This window comes from Galleria mellonella, unplaced genomic scaffold (assembly GCF_026898425.1).
Source record: "Galleria mellonella isolate WM207_F2 unplaced genomic scaffold, CSIRO_AGI_GalMel_v1 utg173, whole genome shotgun sequence".
NCBI classification, from domain to species: Eukaryota; Metazoa; Arthropoda; class Insecta; order Lepidoptera; family Pyralidae; genus Galleria; species Galleria mellonella.
The window spans coordinates 5,962,176-5,979,824 of NW_026442016.1; the positions used below are offsets into that span (position 1 = coordinate 5,962,176).

At 30.3% G+C, this 17,649-nt stretch overlaps 1 protein-coding gene across 2 annotated transcripts; it reads left to right on the forward strand.

The window, feature by feature from the left end:
* Positions 1-7,225: 7,225 nt before the first annotated feature.
* Positions 7,226-12,568, forward strand: LOC113515613 (GLIPR1-like protein 1). Of its 2 annotated transcripts, none has more exons than XM_052893305.1 (6): positions 7,226-7,429; positions 7,886-8,004; positions 8,631-8,712; positions 10,346-10,527; positions 11,516-11,613; positions 12,340-12,568. In XM_052893305.1, exons 2-6 carry the CDS (start codon positions 7,993-7,995, stop codon positions 12,440-12,442), a joined length of 477 nt encoding a protein of 158 aa, XP_052749265.1. In that variant the 5' UTR covers positions 7,226-7,429; positions 7,886-7,992; the 3' UTR covers positions 12,443-12,568. The 2 variants fall into 2 exon arrangements, with proteins under 2 accessions (XP_052749265.1, XP_052749264.1); XM_052893304.1 differs by having other exon boundaries at positions 7,228-7,367.
* Positions 12,569-17,649: the final 5,081 nt, after the last annotated feature.

Consider the following 17,649-nt stretch of genomic DNA (forward strand, 5'->3'; position numbering starts at 1 on the left):
ATAATTAAACACACTCAACAAAACTCGCAGCCGGTCTCTTAATCCCATAAGGTTGAAGCGACGACAGAGCCCTCCCCCTTTAATTCTAATCCCCTCGCTGAATGGATGATGGTGAGGAACCGCACTACATCCATTACGTCTACATGCATGTAGCAAATGGGAATGTCGGCTTTTATTACGAAGCCATTCCATTTATAACAAAATCTGTTATTTACATTCGTAAAGAATGCATCAAAAGACATTGAGTGCTACTGAATATACTTATACTCATAATCAATATTTTAATTTTTTAAGTGCCATGCAATCAAATTATACGTTTGGACCTTAAGACAGGAAATCCTGTTGTTATGAGCAACCAAACAAAAAAATTCTGAGCTCAACCGAGATCTCGGTCGATCAACTCGTTAAACCAATGCAATGTCCTTGCCACTGCACTACGGAAGCAGGTACCTATTATGAGTATGATAATTGTACGTATAAGGATGGACTGAGCTTCCTGCCAAGTATTCTCTAAGGATTACAGCATGAAATTATACAAGAACGTTAGCTTAATTTACAATAAACTATGCTTAATTCAAGAATATCTAATATGTTTGTAGCATATAGTATCTCCATTGTCTGTTGACTTACTAGGATAAGTAGTAACCTCATCTCAAATACTACGTGTATAGTAATTTCATAATGATTGATCGTACTGTTAAAACGCTAAGACATAATAAAAATAAATAACAAAAAAAAAAAACTTATTTTCGCATTTATAATATCAATATATCTAGTAACCAAATTGTCAGCACAATCATAATTATCTACGTGCCGTCATTATTTTGTTTTGTTTGAACAAAAAAAATATAAATTAATATACACACAAACAAAAAATACTCAATAATGAGACAACACTTATATTGTGGAAAAGGTTTTTTTTTTTTAAAAAAAAACTACCTAATATTTTGGTATACATTTTTCCACTATATTCATATACCCATTAATTTCTATTAATTAACAACCATCAGGAAAAACCTAGTATAAAAATTAACTTTTAAACATGCCCTAAACGCCGAAACTGATCAGATGTATCTGTAAAACCTTTTCTGTGATAGAGTACAAGTTTTTTTTTAATAATATTAATATGTATATGAAGTTTTACCAACTGGCTATAATCACAACTATTAAAATACATTATAATATATAAAACAATATATTTCGTCAAGAGAAGTCCGCTAATTTTATTTGAGGCTATATAAATGAAACTTTTATTGAGGTCACCAACGAATACATTATCATTTACGAGGCTTCTTTCAACCTATTATCATTTAATATTATCGCATCGTACACTTTCATAAAGGTCCACGCGAGTTATTTATCATATTAAATATGTCTATGCCCACCATAGAGATCGGAGAATATTAAAAGGTACATACAATACAGATACACCCTCTTAAATCTTTTACAAAATAAATGCAAGCTGTTACGAAGCTTCTGCTCGGTCTGAGAAAATAAAAGTTTTTACAGAGTCAATTTATCTTCATGCCTAAAATGTAGGTAGGTAGACTCCTGGTTCGTAATGTAACACGCTTCATTTATTTTATCAATTGTTATATATTTGTTGTTATAAGTAGTATAAATTTAAACCACTAAATATATTTTCAATTATATATAATTATAGAAAATATATTATAATATTTTGGTCCTATGTTGTACCTTTGAAATACGATAATCATTGGGAATAAAATTCTATACCAAACATACACACATTTTTCACACATTCACAGTGAAGAGATAGTGATTACTCATATATCCACATCTCATTTGAGATAAAACCCCATGCCCTGTATTAGGACCTTAATGAATTATTATAAATGGATGGATACTATAATCATGGCATCAAATTGGTCATTAAGTTAATTGTAGTCATAAGAGAGGCTTAATTATTATCTAACTGAATGATGCGCGCCATGACATTGTTCGTATGAAATTTATTAACATCTACTTTTTATTTAATTAAAATTTTACCCCTTGTTTGTTGCGTCTTTGTTTTGTTTAAAAAATAATACTCATACATTTACCTAAATGGGAACATTAAGTTTTAATGTTTAGGTATGCATTTAATAGTACCATTGAAAATACTAAACAGTGGCCATTTTGACGGACGTAAAGCTATGACCCCCGGTGGGTGTAATCTCGCACCCACTCATCACTAACCACACCTCGTTAGAATTAAATGAAGCTCCTCATCTTCTATAAGTACCAATTAACTATAAGGAGGTAATTTTTACAATACTTACAATACTAACTTGCCATTTTTTCCCGTAGATGACGCCCTAGCGAGCCCTAGAAAAAATTGTAAATAACTTAGGGATACAACTCCAATTTATACTACCCAAAAAGCCTTGAGTATGTATATATATATATATATATATATATAATTTAATCATATAAATATAGTTGGTAAAGACATTTGTTATTCAGTGTTGCGTAAATGGCGGAATGGATTTTATTTAAACTCTATTATATACCCAATTATATTATGATATAATAATATAAGTTTTTGGTTTAATACATATTTATGAATGAAATAAAGATATATATATATATATATATATAATTTTATGTATTTATGCAAATCCAAATACAATTACATACACCGGCCTACTAGCTTATTTATGTTTTTTGGCTAGATAGATACCGAAGATTGTAAAGATAATACTGACAACGAGTGGTAGTATGTTTTAAAAAAGAAATTGTCAAGCACGAAACCAATTTCGATTGATTGATTTAAATTGATTTAAGTAAGAATTGATTATAAATTGAATTTAACATTTAAATATAATGACAAAACAAAAAAGTAGATTGCGAAGGAAATGAATGGAAGCCAAAATTTACAATTTAAATGAGTTCTAGGAAAAAGTCGATCTTGTTTTCTTGATTTCATTTTCAGTGAAGCCATTATTCTCATCGATTAAAGTACCATCTTCTAATTAAAACGTAACCTGTTACTTAATTACGTCTCCAGAAATATATTTTCTAAGTGTAAAAAGTCTAATAATTATGTTCTAGTGATATAATTTCCCCTGTTGATACTCGTAATAAATAAATAATAATAAATAAGTTAAATTACCTATTTACCTAAACATGTCATTTCTTAATTTAGTCAGGCATATGTTAATTAATTACTATATAAAGTCACTAGTAAAAGCTAGTGATTCAATTGCGACTGCGTCCGCGTGTTCCGGATATTTTCACTGAACAAAATAAAAAACAGACTATAAACTTCTCTATGCCATATATGTACGTGTATACCCAATTTTATATAATAGTAATTTGTTAAGCCGTTAAAACGTTATAAGGTTACAAATACAAAAACTTTCAGATTTATAATATTAGTAAGGATGGTTAGATACGTATAAAATAAACACATAATTCTGACCTGTTTTCTTTTCTTCTCCCGAGTGCGTTACAGCCGTATATCTATGGCATAGAGAAACCAAGAACATGTAATAAGATTTAATGTGTCATACTCATTTCATTAGGTTTAGGTACCTAATATAGCAATATCATATTACTTATATACTGTGTTAATGTATAAGAATAATTAAGATGTAATCATTTGATATACAGGTATCGAGCGAGAGCAAAAGCCCACAATCTATCAATACTGTGTGAACAAACACAAACGACGATAACGAGACTCGATTCCAAAGGGAATTTTGATGACTGCATGGTCATATTGTAACAGTGGAAAGTATTTCAATAGTTCTAACTTAGATTTATTTTTAATTTTGAAACAGTAGTTAATACAGATTTCTTCATAATTTCAATCCGTTCCTATTTAAATGAAGTAACATCTTGCTGTGTTGATTAAATTAAATAACAGTACTCATTTATTCATTTATTTGTCAAAATGTCAAAATATTGAGACATTATACTTAGTGACATAATAATGTGTAACTTAGGACCATGAGTAAACTCATTCTAACAACATATTATAATTATGTGCGATAAATGAGTGAAATTACTTGCAGACATTATCATTATTACAACCCATTTATCGTCAACTGCTGAATATAAATCTTCGTCATATTTCGCCAGAAATTACGATCCCACGACACTTGCGTCCACTGACTTCCTGCGACAACACTCCATCGCGGGGCGGATCGTTTCACACAACGCTTGCCTGCATGAGGTCACCACTTTCTTTCTTATCTATACATTATTGATTATTATAAATATGCTCATTGAGGGAGACTTTGTACAAAAGTCGTTTGCTTGGGTACCTCTGTCCCATTCGTGTTACAACCGTGAAGCAGTTATGTTTGCATGGCTGCGTTTCGGTTTGAAGGGTGGGACATGGCATGAATTTACAGAGTACAGAGGAATAACACCTGAATCCTCAGGAATGGCAACGCATGGGGGTATTATGGGCGAAACTGTATACTCTGTTATGTCCATGGTACTGCTCATGTCTATAGGCGACGGTTACCACTTTCCATCAGGTGGGCCGTCAGCTTATTTGCCATTCTAAATTGTATAAAAAAAAACTGCAGTCTATGTCAATCACTTTAGTTCTTCTGTGGATATTCATATTCCAGATTTTCATAAACTATGAAAATTCGACCATGGCCTTTTCCATAGCTCGGTGAATAAATTGAGGCATTTTCTAATAATCAGCAGTAAACTAACGGTTACATTTCAATACCATAAGTCATCACACACTAGTTAAAATCATTTTTAGTAGAAATTTTATAATGTTATTATGTAAATAAATTATTGACTTCGATTCTACTTGAATTTGTATATAAAATAAGTGAAAATCACTATCACTGTAAAAAAAAAAACTTACTAATACAGTACTTAATTTATTTTACTATCACCAAGTAGGTAAATAGTGTAGATGTTTCGAGATGAATTCAAGTATATATTGCACGTGAGACCAAAGTGCAGCGAAGTGTGCGGATGTGGGCATACGATTCCGGCGGGCGCTTCCTCGGCTGCTTCCTGTCGACCGAGAACTTCCGCTGTGTAAATACATTTGCCACTGACACTACTCTGGTGTCAAAATACAGCTAAATCGTCAAACTTGTAATTTTTTATTTTTTTGGTATTGATCAACTTGAAACACGTAGGCTATATTGTACTCTACCCCACTAAGTACACGTATACCAGATTTCGTGATGATTGGTTGAGCCCTTAAATCGCCAATAAACATACTCAATTTTACATTTATAATATTAGTAAAAATAGGATTGAAAATGGTAAAGAAGCTGCTAGGTAATCTGCTGGAAAACGGTATCTGAAGCCTTTAACTACTTGTTACATTTATTCCATAAAAAGTAGGAACACAGGAAGGATCAATGAATAATGAGATATTCCATAAATGCATTACTTTGAATGTTATAATTTAGAAAAATAATTAAACCAATTGAGAACCTCCTTCTTTTGGAAGTAGCCTCAAAATAGATATAATATTAAAAAATTACTATGAATATCGTTCTATTCATATATCATATCACTACATTTACCAATGCTGTAATATTAAACTGTTCTATAAGAAATGCCAATCAAGTTGACGCTGACTATTCACTTCTTTCTTTTTCGTGAAAAAACTGGCAGAGTGGCGCCCTGGAATACATATTATCGGGTTCCTTATGCAATATATCTACTGGACATACTCCACATCTACTATTCAGGAGGAACGCTAGTTTGCTAGCATACTTACATTTCACCTCTTCCAAAACAGATACAAATTACGAGTTACAAATACCATTAAACTGCAGTGTTGAACATGTGGGAAGAATGTCGGTTGTAATAATTTACACGCCTACATACTGTAAATATAAACAAACAGAATATATGAAAATACAAAACTTGATACTGAGAGAATTTTGAATTTCCTCTGATTCTCTTTGACGTCCTTAAAAACAATTTGCTTTTGTGACTTCTTCATAAATGATTTGAAGTATTAATATCCTTGTTTATTATTACTTTATTATTATTAACTCTTCAAACAAAATTTATACAAGACCAATTAAAAAGCGTTATTATAGTAGAAACTAGATCATTTACTCATTGATTCAAGAAGACAAGTTTAAAAACAACACCTGGTCTGTATAATTATTATGTAAACGTTATGCTAGCTAGGTGTAGAACGTCAGCTTAATAACAATAGATAAATGACAGTACATTTGACTATTGAATTTCTAGTCCTCCGTACAATCGTTTGTGAGCTGAGCTGTTCACAAATAATTACACTAACAACTTTCTAAACTTTCAAAACCACAAGCAAACTACGAGTCTACTGTTTGTGACTTTGTTGACATTATGAATTTCGAAGTATTTTTGTTATTAATTCGCTTTTAACATATTTTAGAATTTATTTACATATAATATAGGTTTTTCAATATACGAGTACATCCTAAAGGTTTGATAGGTACAGAACGCTATTAGCATTTAGTCCGCCTACTGTACATTCTGTTTGATAAAAGAGGAGCCGATAGTTGAAGTCCCCTGAAATATTTTAAACTAGCGGCCCGTCCCGGCGTCGCACGGATGGATATTTTTACATTTTAAAAAGTGGCCATTAAGGCTGCACACGCGACGGAAGCTTAAAAATAGAGTAACTTCTCCCGTTTTCCCAACATTTCCCTTCACTGCTCTGCTCCTATTGATTGTAGCGTAATGAAAAATATACTATAACCTGTATAGGAGTATGAATAATAATTGTACCAAGTTTCGTTAAAACCTGTCGAGTAGTTTTTGTTTCTATAACGAATATACAGACAGACAAAAATTTTACTGATTGCATTTTTGGCATCAGTATCGATCACTAATCACTAATCACCCGATAGTTATTTTGGAAATATATTTCATGTACAGAATTGACGTCTCTACAGATTTATTATAAGTATAGATGTTCCTAACCCCTGAATATTATCTATATACATATAGTCTTAGCTTTTAGATTAAAAAATTGTGACGGATTATAAATCAAATAGACTTTATATATATATCTCAATACAGACAAACTGAATATGTTCGTTTTTGTTTATATTTGTAAATTTGTAATATTTTAGAGAACAGTTGCATCACCTATTTTCAAATTAGACCGAGATTCTTTGATAATATTGTTTTGTTCTACTTATCGTTATATAAATGCTGTTACATATCTACTAGAACTTACCATAAAAATGTTTATACAAATGGTTTTATATGGGCAAACATTAAAAAATAAAACACTGCTAATATTCAAGTTTCATGTCTTCAACACCTGTGCATTATTACCTGTAAAACTTTCATGTTAACTACCGTTATGTCGATTTTATATAGATTTCTTGTGTTAATCGTGCTTTTAATTAATTACTTTAATGCTGAAAGTAAGTGACTATATAATATATTGTTATTTATGTGTTTTTACGGCCGATATATTCTAAGTATTGTAAGTAAATTTTGATTAACATTAGTTATTGATTATTTAAAGATCGCTTCACTAAAATATTTGCATTATTTGTAAATTTTTTAGAAATATTGTCAATTATTTTTTGATGTGTTTTAGTCATTACAGCTAACATATATGTAAGTTATGTAAAAATAAAAATAACAATCATTGCTTTTCAAGTTAATACTAAGCATCACCCTACCAATAAAAGATATTTTATTTTGATATAAATCAAGTGATAGTGTTCATTTATTTATCCCAAATTATATTAACTAAGATTTCACGAACTGTGACCTTTAATTTAATACGAATATTATTATATGATTGGAAACAAAATAGTTGAAAGTAATTTTTGACTATTTTAATAATAATAGATATAAAATATTTGACAGTAATGCCAAAGTATTCAGAGACTATATTGATATCTCTTTATGTCGATGTGTACGTGTTTATTAGGAGTATCCTTACGTTGTGACCAAATCCGACATTTTGTGGACGGCCACAATTTACGACGACAGCTAGTTGCCACGGGAGCAGTCCCTGGACAGCCTCCAGCCTCTAACATGCGATATATGGCAAGTATATTAAATTGAAGTTTTTCTATATATATATTTTCTCAGCAATGTTTATACTTTCGTAGTCTGTTTACTACTAGTAGTGCTCATTTATTTAATACTCTTTATTTTTGATACAGAAGAATAAATGAAATTATAACTTAAGTATTAATAAATACTACTCCAATCGTGATAAATTTTGCAGTTAAATCTGTAGAATGTAAAACGAAGTTTTAAAATCTGTTGAATATTGATGTAGAAATTGTTATTAAGAACAAGAAATTAATATTATTGTATAAGCAACAAATACCTATAAACAAAACCTTTTTCAAACTATTTAAAAATCTTTTCATGCACAAGTGCATAGCTTCATCTAAATTTTACTATAAATAGACAGTCTATAAAGTCAAATTATAAACCTTTTATATTTTATGAACTCTATGAATATTTTCACATAATACAATTATGTTTCTATGAATAATTTCATATATAACAGTACATTTTCTTGTGTTTTGTCTGAGTGAATTGTATTGCTCAAAAATAACTTGATGCCAAGTCTCTCTCAGAAACGAGAAAATAAAGCAAAGAATATAAAATAGAACATAAAATGGTCAACTTAATTGGTTATGTTAAAATTCTTCTTTCAGATTTGGGATGAAGAGCTCGCAGATAAAGCAGCAAAATGGGCCGACAATGGAAAATTATCACACAATCCAAATAGAGCTTTAGGTAATATTAACTATACATTCAGTAATATTACCAGAGAGAGACTGTACAAAAATCGTTTGCTTGAGCACCTCTGTTCCATTCATGTTTCTACTGTGAAGCAGTTGTGTTTGCATAGCTGTGTTTCGGTTTAAAGTGTGGGATATGGCAGTGAATTTACAGGGTACAGAAGAATAACACTTGTGTCCTCATGAATGCCAACACATGAGGGTTATCATGGGCGAAAGAGTAATAATATTTTGTTATGTCCATGGTACTGCTCATGTCTATAGGCAATGGTTACTACTTTTCATCAGGTAGGTCTTACTTTTCAGGTTGTACTTTTCGTCAGCTGTTTGCCATTCTAAGTTGTATAAAAATAAATACAAATATTTTCTCTACAGTTTTGCCTGTGAGAATTTATAAAAAAATATCTAAAATATATATAATGTAAATGTATCAAATTTAATTCAAATAAATTCAGCCGTTCAAGAGTGATGGAGTAAACAACGTCCTAATATCGGTTTAAAATATATAGGTAGATATTTGTAAAAATGTCATTAATATATTTACTCCTTATTTGTACAGTAATTTACGATCTTGAGCAAAAGATATTATAAACATTTGCATTCCTATTATATTTCAATAATATCCATTGAGGATTGAAGACACTTCGCTTAAATATCTAAAAATAATCGCGTTGATACATTTCGGATCATTTTTCTAAAAGAAATATTTGTAACAAAATTTATTTATTCGGATTGGTATCTAAACGAGATTTTATTGGATCGTATTACTTGTTAATGCTTACCTACTTTGCGTCCAATTACAATATCAATTTCTTCGCATAATATTATTCTAATTATAACAGTTTTATTAAACTATGTACCTATATCAATCTATTATAAATGACATTGAAAATTGTTGTATTCCCTTGTGAAAAAAAGTGAATATCAATCTATTATAAATGACATTGAAAATTGTTGTATTCCCTTGTGAAAAAAAAGTCATGAATATCTTTATAATGATAATGAACCTGGTTATTCAAATGCGTAAATATAACAAACATGTTCGGAAAAATCACGGGGTAAAAATTCGCATTGCAGTTCATTCTACATAAATATGTCTCTATCTCTTTTTCGCTTTCATACTTTAGTTTAAATTAATATAAAACTTAAGTTTATCGTTATTTACCTACTTTGCACTTTTTATTTACACTCAAGAGCCATCTACTCTTTTCGATCATCTTCAATCTAATTAACAGTTGTCTGAAAAAACTTTAGCGATGCAATAAGGCCATTATTTATGGTCTTTTCCATTTAAAATACTTTTAAGTATTTTATATATATTTGTCAGTATTAGTATAATTATCGCTATCGTATTAGTAAACGAATAAATTAATAAATAATACTTAGTATTATCAAGTATAAATTTTATAGTCATTAATATAATAACATCATGTCAGCATCGTTTTTCTTATGGCGCCTAATGAAATAAACCTCTGAATAAAACTTAAGGATTTAAAGTGCTCTCTTAAAGAAAATATCGTGAAAAGACATTGCTTCGTAATGTTTTCTTGTGACATTTTCTTTCATCGAGTACTTTTAATCCATGAACTTATTTATGAACTTTTATTCCCATATATTTTTTGCTTAAGGTTCTAATAGGTGGAGTTTAGTCGGTGAAAATATTTACATGGCAAAATACTACTCTAACATAAATACTACAGTGACACCAAATATTGAGCAAGCCCTGGACTCGTGGTTTAACGAATATAAAAATTACGGATTCACTCCATTCTCTCTGAACACGTTGAATCCCATTGGTCATTACACTCAGGTAAGATATAAAAAATAATAATATATTATTATCATCATCTGTATCATATTTTATATTGTTATCATCAACTCAACTGGACATAAACATTACCTCATTTAAGTTGTATCTTCGTAAATTTAATACTAGACATCCAATAGAAAAAAAGAAGACGAAAAGGAAAAAAAGGAAAAGATTACCTAATAAGACAGACAGTGGAACTTCACTGAGATTTTGAAGGTAGCAAAATATGGAGCGAACTGACTATTCATTTCCTACCTCAATAGGTAGGAAATGAATTCCATGACCGAATTACCGGTACAGAAAAACATGAGAGGTGTGAGAGGCGACTAAGAGATTGTGAGGGATGGGCAGTATCGTCCCTCTTAAAATATCTTCAGTCTTTTTTTATAAAACTTAGAACTTTTTTCTTAAAACAAGCTGACGGCCCTGACTGTGATTGCCAATCCGCCTGCCAACTGTGGCAACTACTGGCAAAATACCCCAAGAGGGAAACTTATGTTCAGCAATGGTAAAAGCTGATATAATTATGATGAAAGAGGAATAAGTGGGGTATATTTGGAAGACATATTCTTCTTATTTCAACACTTGCATAAAATTCTACTACCTCTGGCGTCAATAATGAAAAACTTTCAGATAAAAAAGATTTTTTCAAATCTATTTATAACTAACAGAGCAGGTAACGAACATTAAAACAATACAATCGAATTAATATTCTTTTCACTTTTGAAGTAACTTGAAAATAAAAAATAAGTTATTTTAACTCTGGAAGTATTTTTGGAATAATAAATTTAGTGTTCTTAATCATTTATCTATCTAAAGTTTCATGTTTCAACAAATTTTCTCAAACTTATAATAGTATTATTTACAGTACGAATCCGGCACATCTGTGTTCTGTTTTCTTACAAGATCTCCAAGTCCTTTTTGTATATACTTTGTACATAAAATATTTTATCTATGGCAATATTTATCACAAGTTCATGAATTTCAGATGGCGTGGGCGAACTCCACTCATTTAGGTTGTGGTATCTCGCAAAGGAAAGAAAATGACTGGACATTAACATTATTTGTTTGTGACTATGGACCTACGTAAGTAATTTTATACAGATAACGTACCGTAGTACTTTTTTAAACACTTTTATGTTTTATATACGATGGAAATATAACAAAAGAAAAACAAAGACTATAAGAATACCCGGATTGGTTTACGTGTATTTTACTCGAATTCTCGACTATACATATGTATAGTATTAATATTAATAAAATAATTAATAAGCACTAATAAGTTACTTTAAGGCTATGACACTGGTTCACTATAGCACTATTCCAGTTTCAGCCTTTCCAATTTTTCTTATATGGTCGGTAACTTTAAATCAATATTTTTCAACCTTTTTCATGTCACGACCCCCCCCCCCCCTAGTATAAAAAAATATTTCGCGACCCCCGACCCTTCGCTTTTTTTATGTATTTTATAATGTTACAAAGATGTTGTAAGGACTGAATACTTCAATCCATACAACGTTTTAATGCATTTGCATAATTAGGTTTCGAATAAAAATAGAATTAAGTGTAATAGATACTATCTTTATAACTTTGTTTTTTTTTCTGGGGTAGTTGACCTCCTTAGGGGTCGCGACTCACATATGGAAAAACACTGTTTCGAATAAATAAATTAAATATTACTCATATTCTAAACTTACTGAAACTACAGAATCGTTTCTAATACATATTTTCTAAGTTTATATAAATATGAAAATCGATGCGTTATCACGCGTTATTTCCGAGTAAATAAAGAAAAAACTTTTTCATTTTCAGTGGAAACTTCATAGGAAAAGTCCCGTATGAAAGTACTAACGTACCAGGATATCTTCATTGCCCGAGGGGCGAATGTGCCAAGCCATACGGTAGTTATTGTTAAAATTTTATTAAATTATTCCACTGAAATATGATCAAAAAAAAACAATAGTTGTTTCATAAAACAATGTACAAAAATATTTTATGTAAATCTAATAATACTTAGATTAATACATATGTGTTTAATTAATTGTTTTCTTAATAAAATTAAATATAGATAAATTTTAGTAAAAACACACCCATTTAAAATAATAGTTGGAAAAAATATTGTATATCTATTTATACGACTTACAATGGCAAACAAGCTGACGGCCCACCTGATGGAAAGTGTTAACCGTCGCCTATGTACATGACCAGTACCATAGACATAACAGAGTATACTGTTTCGCCCATGATACCCCCCATGCTTTGCCATTCCTGAGAATTCAGGTGTTATTTCTCTGTACCCTGTAAATTCACCCCATATCCCACCCTTCAAACCGAAACACAGCCATGCAAACACAACTGCTTCACGGTAGAAGCACGAATGGGATAAAGATACCCAAGCAATCGACTTTAGTACAAAGTCTTCCTCTGGTGAAATCTTATATGTACTTATTCTCATTGTAATATTTCTTTATGTGACTTCAGTGAAATCCAACAGTTAATGGGATTTGCATAAGTCGACAAAATTTGCCGCAACATTTCATAGTCAAAAGGATGGCAAGGGTTTCATTGGATTGCGGTGACACGAATCAAGCAAAATTGAGTCAGACCATTTCCATGCATGACTCGTTTATATAATAGAGACGCCCTGACCTATCTTTAAATCGCCGCAGATCTTTCATAAATAAGTATGGTATGGTAGTCTAGACTAAATACCTAATTTATTTTCATAGGCAAAAAAGTGTTTATTTAAATGGACACATATATACAGAGTTAGTCGTAAAAGATACGTTTACTAAGCTTAAATCCTGTGATAGTATTTATAAAACTCAACAATTTTGCCTAAAAAACAAATTCGACATATTCAGCTGTATTTCATTCTATATAGCTCATTACAAAGATACATTTGGTATGAAAGGTTGAAAGTATAATTCCAAATTTTGACAATTATTTTCGCGCCAAATTGTTCAGTTTCATTAATATTATTATTGAATTTCCATTTGGTATTTACGATTAACCATTTTTTTATACAACTTAGAATGGCAAACAAGCTGACGGCCCACCTGATGGAAAGTGGTAACTGTCGCCTGTAGACATGAGCAGTACCATGGACATAACAGAGTATACTATTTCGCCCATGATACCCCCCATGTGTTACCATATAACGAGATAACATGAATATTATTATATTCGTAATATTGAGCTACCCGTGATACACCAATAGAATGGCTTACATTAATATTAAATTTTCATCTAAACACTTCGGCTACATTCATGAATTCAGAAATCACATCCCCATGCACCACAACAATATTTCTCTACACCTACATAGCGGACAAGGTTAAGGTAACAGTTTTAGAAATAAAAAATAAAAACTCTCAACCCATCCTACACACAGTCCAAAATACTTAGAAACACTTATATAACTCTAAATATAAGTAATACACAAACTGTTTACTTTGATGGTACGAGATAATAGGTATATATTTTTTCCGCAAACAAAAGGAAGTTCTTTTATAAAATAGACAAGTTCTCACCTAAACAATATTCCTTATTCTTATGCCCAAACATTGGATTATACTTAGCTTACTTACCTTTAAAGTTGCCGAAGAAATATCATTTAATAATGCAGGTGAACATTCTTTTTATCGTTCAGGTGAAAATATTTCAAAGAATATCATGGTAATCGAAATTCAAAGATTAGGTAGGTACCTAACAGAAATTTCACGGGCCGTTGGGCACAACTTTTTCGTTGAAACGAATTCCCATTATGAATTAATAGGAATTCGTTTCGATGAATAAAATTTTACTTCGGCGTTCAGTAGAAATTTAAATTATTTATTTACATTTTAAATTAAAATTACTGTCATCATAAATCCTATCAAATAATAACAGTTAAGCTATGACAATTAAATAGTTCTTAGCTCGCAATAAATTAGCTACTTTTTGTTTCAGTTATTAAAATTCATGTAGTTTCTATATATTTAAAACAAAATGCTCTGTGAAGCTTATCCAATATCAATATAACTATTATATGTTTCTCGATAAAGTAATCGCATTTTTTTAATGAGTGGAAACGGAATAGTAACCTTCGTTATCGGTATATCTTGTCGTGATTAATTTCACAAGAATTAGCAACGACGGTTTCCAGGGGAACCGCGTGGGGGTCGATCTGAAAGGGTATATTGCTAGCAATGGGGCTGTTAGATCCCATTACTAACAATCCCTTTCCCCCGAGCGTATTATTAAGTCCTATATCTACTGGAACTTTTTTTAGTTTTGTGCTATTTGGCTAAATTACACTATTTCTATTTTTTCAAATAGTCCACGGTTAATAATTTGATAATACTTAAATTCTAAAAATTAAATATTTTAGGTACATTGTAACACCTTTTGAACCATGGTACAAAAGAGAACGCCTATAAAATAAATATAGGCAACATTAATAAAGTTGTCTGTTTATTTTTGCCTTGAATTTATCAAAATGTTATTTTGTCCCACTAGTAATATAAAAGTAAAAAGGAAATGATCCTTATCATGTTTTATTCACAAGAGATTTGGCTCCCATTTAAATTAATTTATATTTTTAATGCGATGAACGTAAGTCAGAGGCTCACTACCATAGACTTCACTATGGGTATTTCCTTGTAAGAGCAGGATATATTTTTTTAATGGTTGATAACTTTTTTTTAAAGGATGATAATGGAATGGTAATCCTGCCTGTGCTAAAGGTGTACGCTGACGGGGCATCAATGAGAAATGATAGGTGAGAATGAAAAGACAAGACAAGGCTAATGCCTATCGTGATAAATACATCTGGAATTCAGTGGGGACCACGTGAAGGACGACCTGACATGGTATATAACTAGCAATGTAACCGATAGTCCGCATTACTAACAATATCCGATAGTCCGCATTACTAATAATATAGAGGATATTACTATGATATACATCCAAGTTTATCAAAGTGTTATAGTATAGAATAAATGTATATTAAAGATTCTATAGTTATAAGATCTTTGTTTTCTGTTTCATAAAAAAACACCAACTTCAATCGTGTGTTATTTTGATTTAAAAACTATAAACTACTGGATCGATTTGATAAAATTTCTATAGGACTAATCTGAAAGTATATCCTTTCAGATAAAAAAGGATTTTATAAAATTATTTATTATAACTGAAATGTTCTATAACATAAAAACCTCCTCCTTTTTTTAAATCGGTTAAATAGTGTATTATATACCTATTATGAATCAATCTATTGAATGATTTTTTTGTCCACTTATATTTCAATTGTAAGTGATATACACGATATACCATATATGATACTCGAGAAATTAACAAATTATATGGAAATTAAGCGTTTATAAACTGAATATTCAGGAACGATCCTGGACAAAAGACAAAAGAAAACAGGATTAACCCTTTTGACCCTTTGCTTATTCGTGTAATGACAACCCTATATTGGAGCAGTTGTTTCTGAAAATTGTATTTGTTTTGGGTCTGAGAGTTTTCACAATACGCTTATGGTGAAATGACCTTGCATAAAAACCGTAGGAATATGACACTTGACATAAATTAAATGGAAACCATTTACCTAATTTATATTAGGCGTTTTATATTTCACTGATACTCTATATTTGAAAATGTTTTAAAATACGTAACCATTCGGGAATCTTAAAATATTAGGTTGAGCAATTTACCTTCTATATTATTGGATATGTGTATAGTATATTACTTTGTACTTCCTTACTGAATCAGTAGTCTAAATAATTCTTTGTTCTGTCTTAACACTGTGCTATAAATATAAATCTGAAAGTGTATATATTATTTCGAATCTAAAAACTTTAAATCAATCATAACAAAGTGTGATCTAAACACGCGGCAGCGTGTCCAGCCAATTCAAAGAAAAAAGAACTGGAAACACAGCAGGTTGCAATTCGCTAAAAGAGCGCTTTTTTATAATTAGTCAGAAACATTAAAAAATGTTAAACTGTTTTTAAAAATTTATAGGTAACTGCGATATTGCCACTCTTTGGTAAGTAAACGTTATGAATACCCTTAATAACTGAAATGAAGCTCGATATGGATGTAACATTTGGCATAGAGAACTATATAATAAAAGAATATAGACAAAAAATTGACTACATTTTATCCCGGTTAATCAATACTTGTAAATAGTTCGTATATACTGGTAAGAAATAATAATCCAATTTCTTAAGTTTGCCGAAGTTTCCGTTAATCCTCATTCACTTGCTTTTGTACATTTGATCAAATTGGAAATATTCCAGGAAAACAACTGTTAGGTCAGTAAGGAACTATACATATGTATAGAAATAAAAATATCTATTCCTAATTAAATGAAGCTCTATTTATCTTACATCTAACACTATCCAATTTTTTTTTATAATATATTTTATATATTATATACGAAATCATATATGTAATCTTATAGAAATGTACATAGTAAACTTACATAAAAAGGATATATCAATGAGAATGAAACCCGTTTCAAAATCCGTTGTAGAGTTTAGAAGAAATAAATGGAGAAACAGACATACACGGATAGCGTCTTTATTTTATACTGCCTATTTAAAATAACGCGGAATGTGACTCGTGTTAAAGATGGGATTTGCACAGAGTATTTTGTTAATTCGATCATGATTTACAAAGATTACTAGTATCCAATGAAAAGTAATCTTTTGAAATTTAAAGCGTTCATTCATTTCTTTAGATGTTTATAATTAATATTAAATATCATACAGCCTTGACTCTTTTTTCGGTAGACATTAAAAAAATAATATATAAGGGTTTATTAAGCAACTAAATGATTATAAATTATATGAATTGATATTATATTCGTAACATTGTATGTTATTCCATATAAAACAGTTTAAATCTTAAATATATCATTGATTGGTCTCAAACTGTTCTTAGAGCAACTAAAGTTATAAAACTCTTCCGCGGTATACCCAGTTAATTGTATTACATTTTACCGATATTGTCATTTTCTTTTATTAGATAAAAATTTAACAGAATCTATTGAAACATTTATAAAACATTGTGTTATCGGGTAAATTTAAATGGATCCCAAAAGTTTTCCTTGCCGCTTTATGATGTGATTGA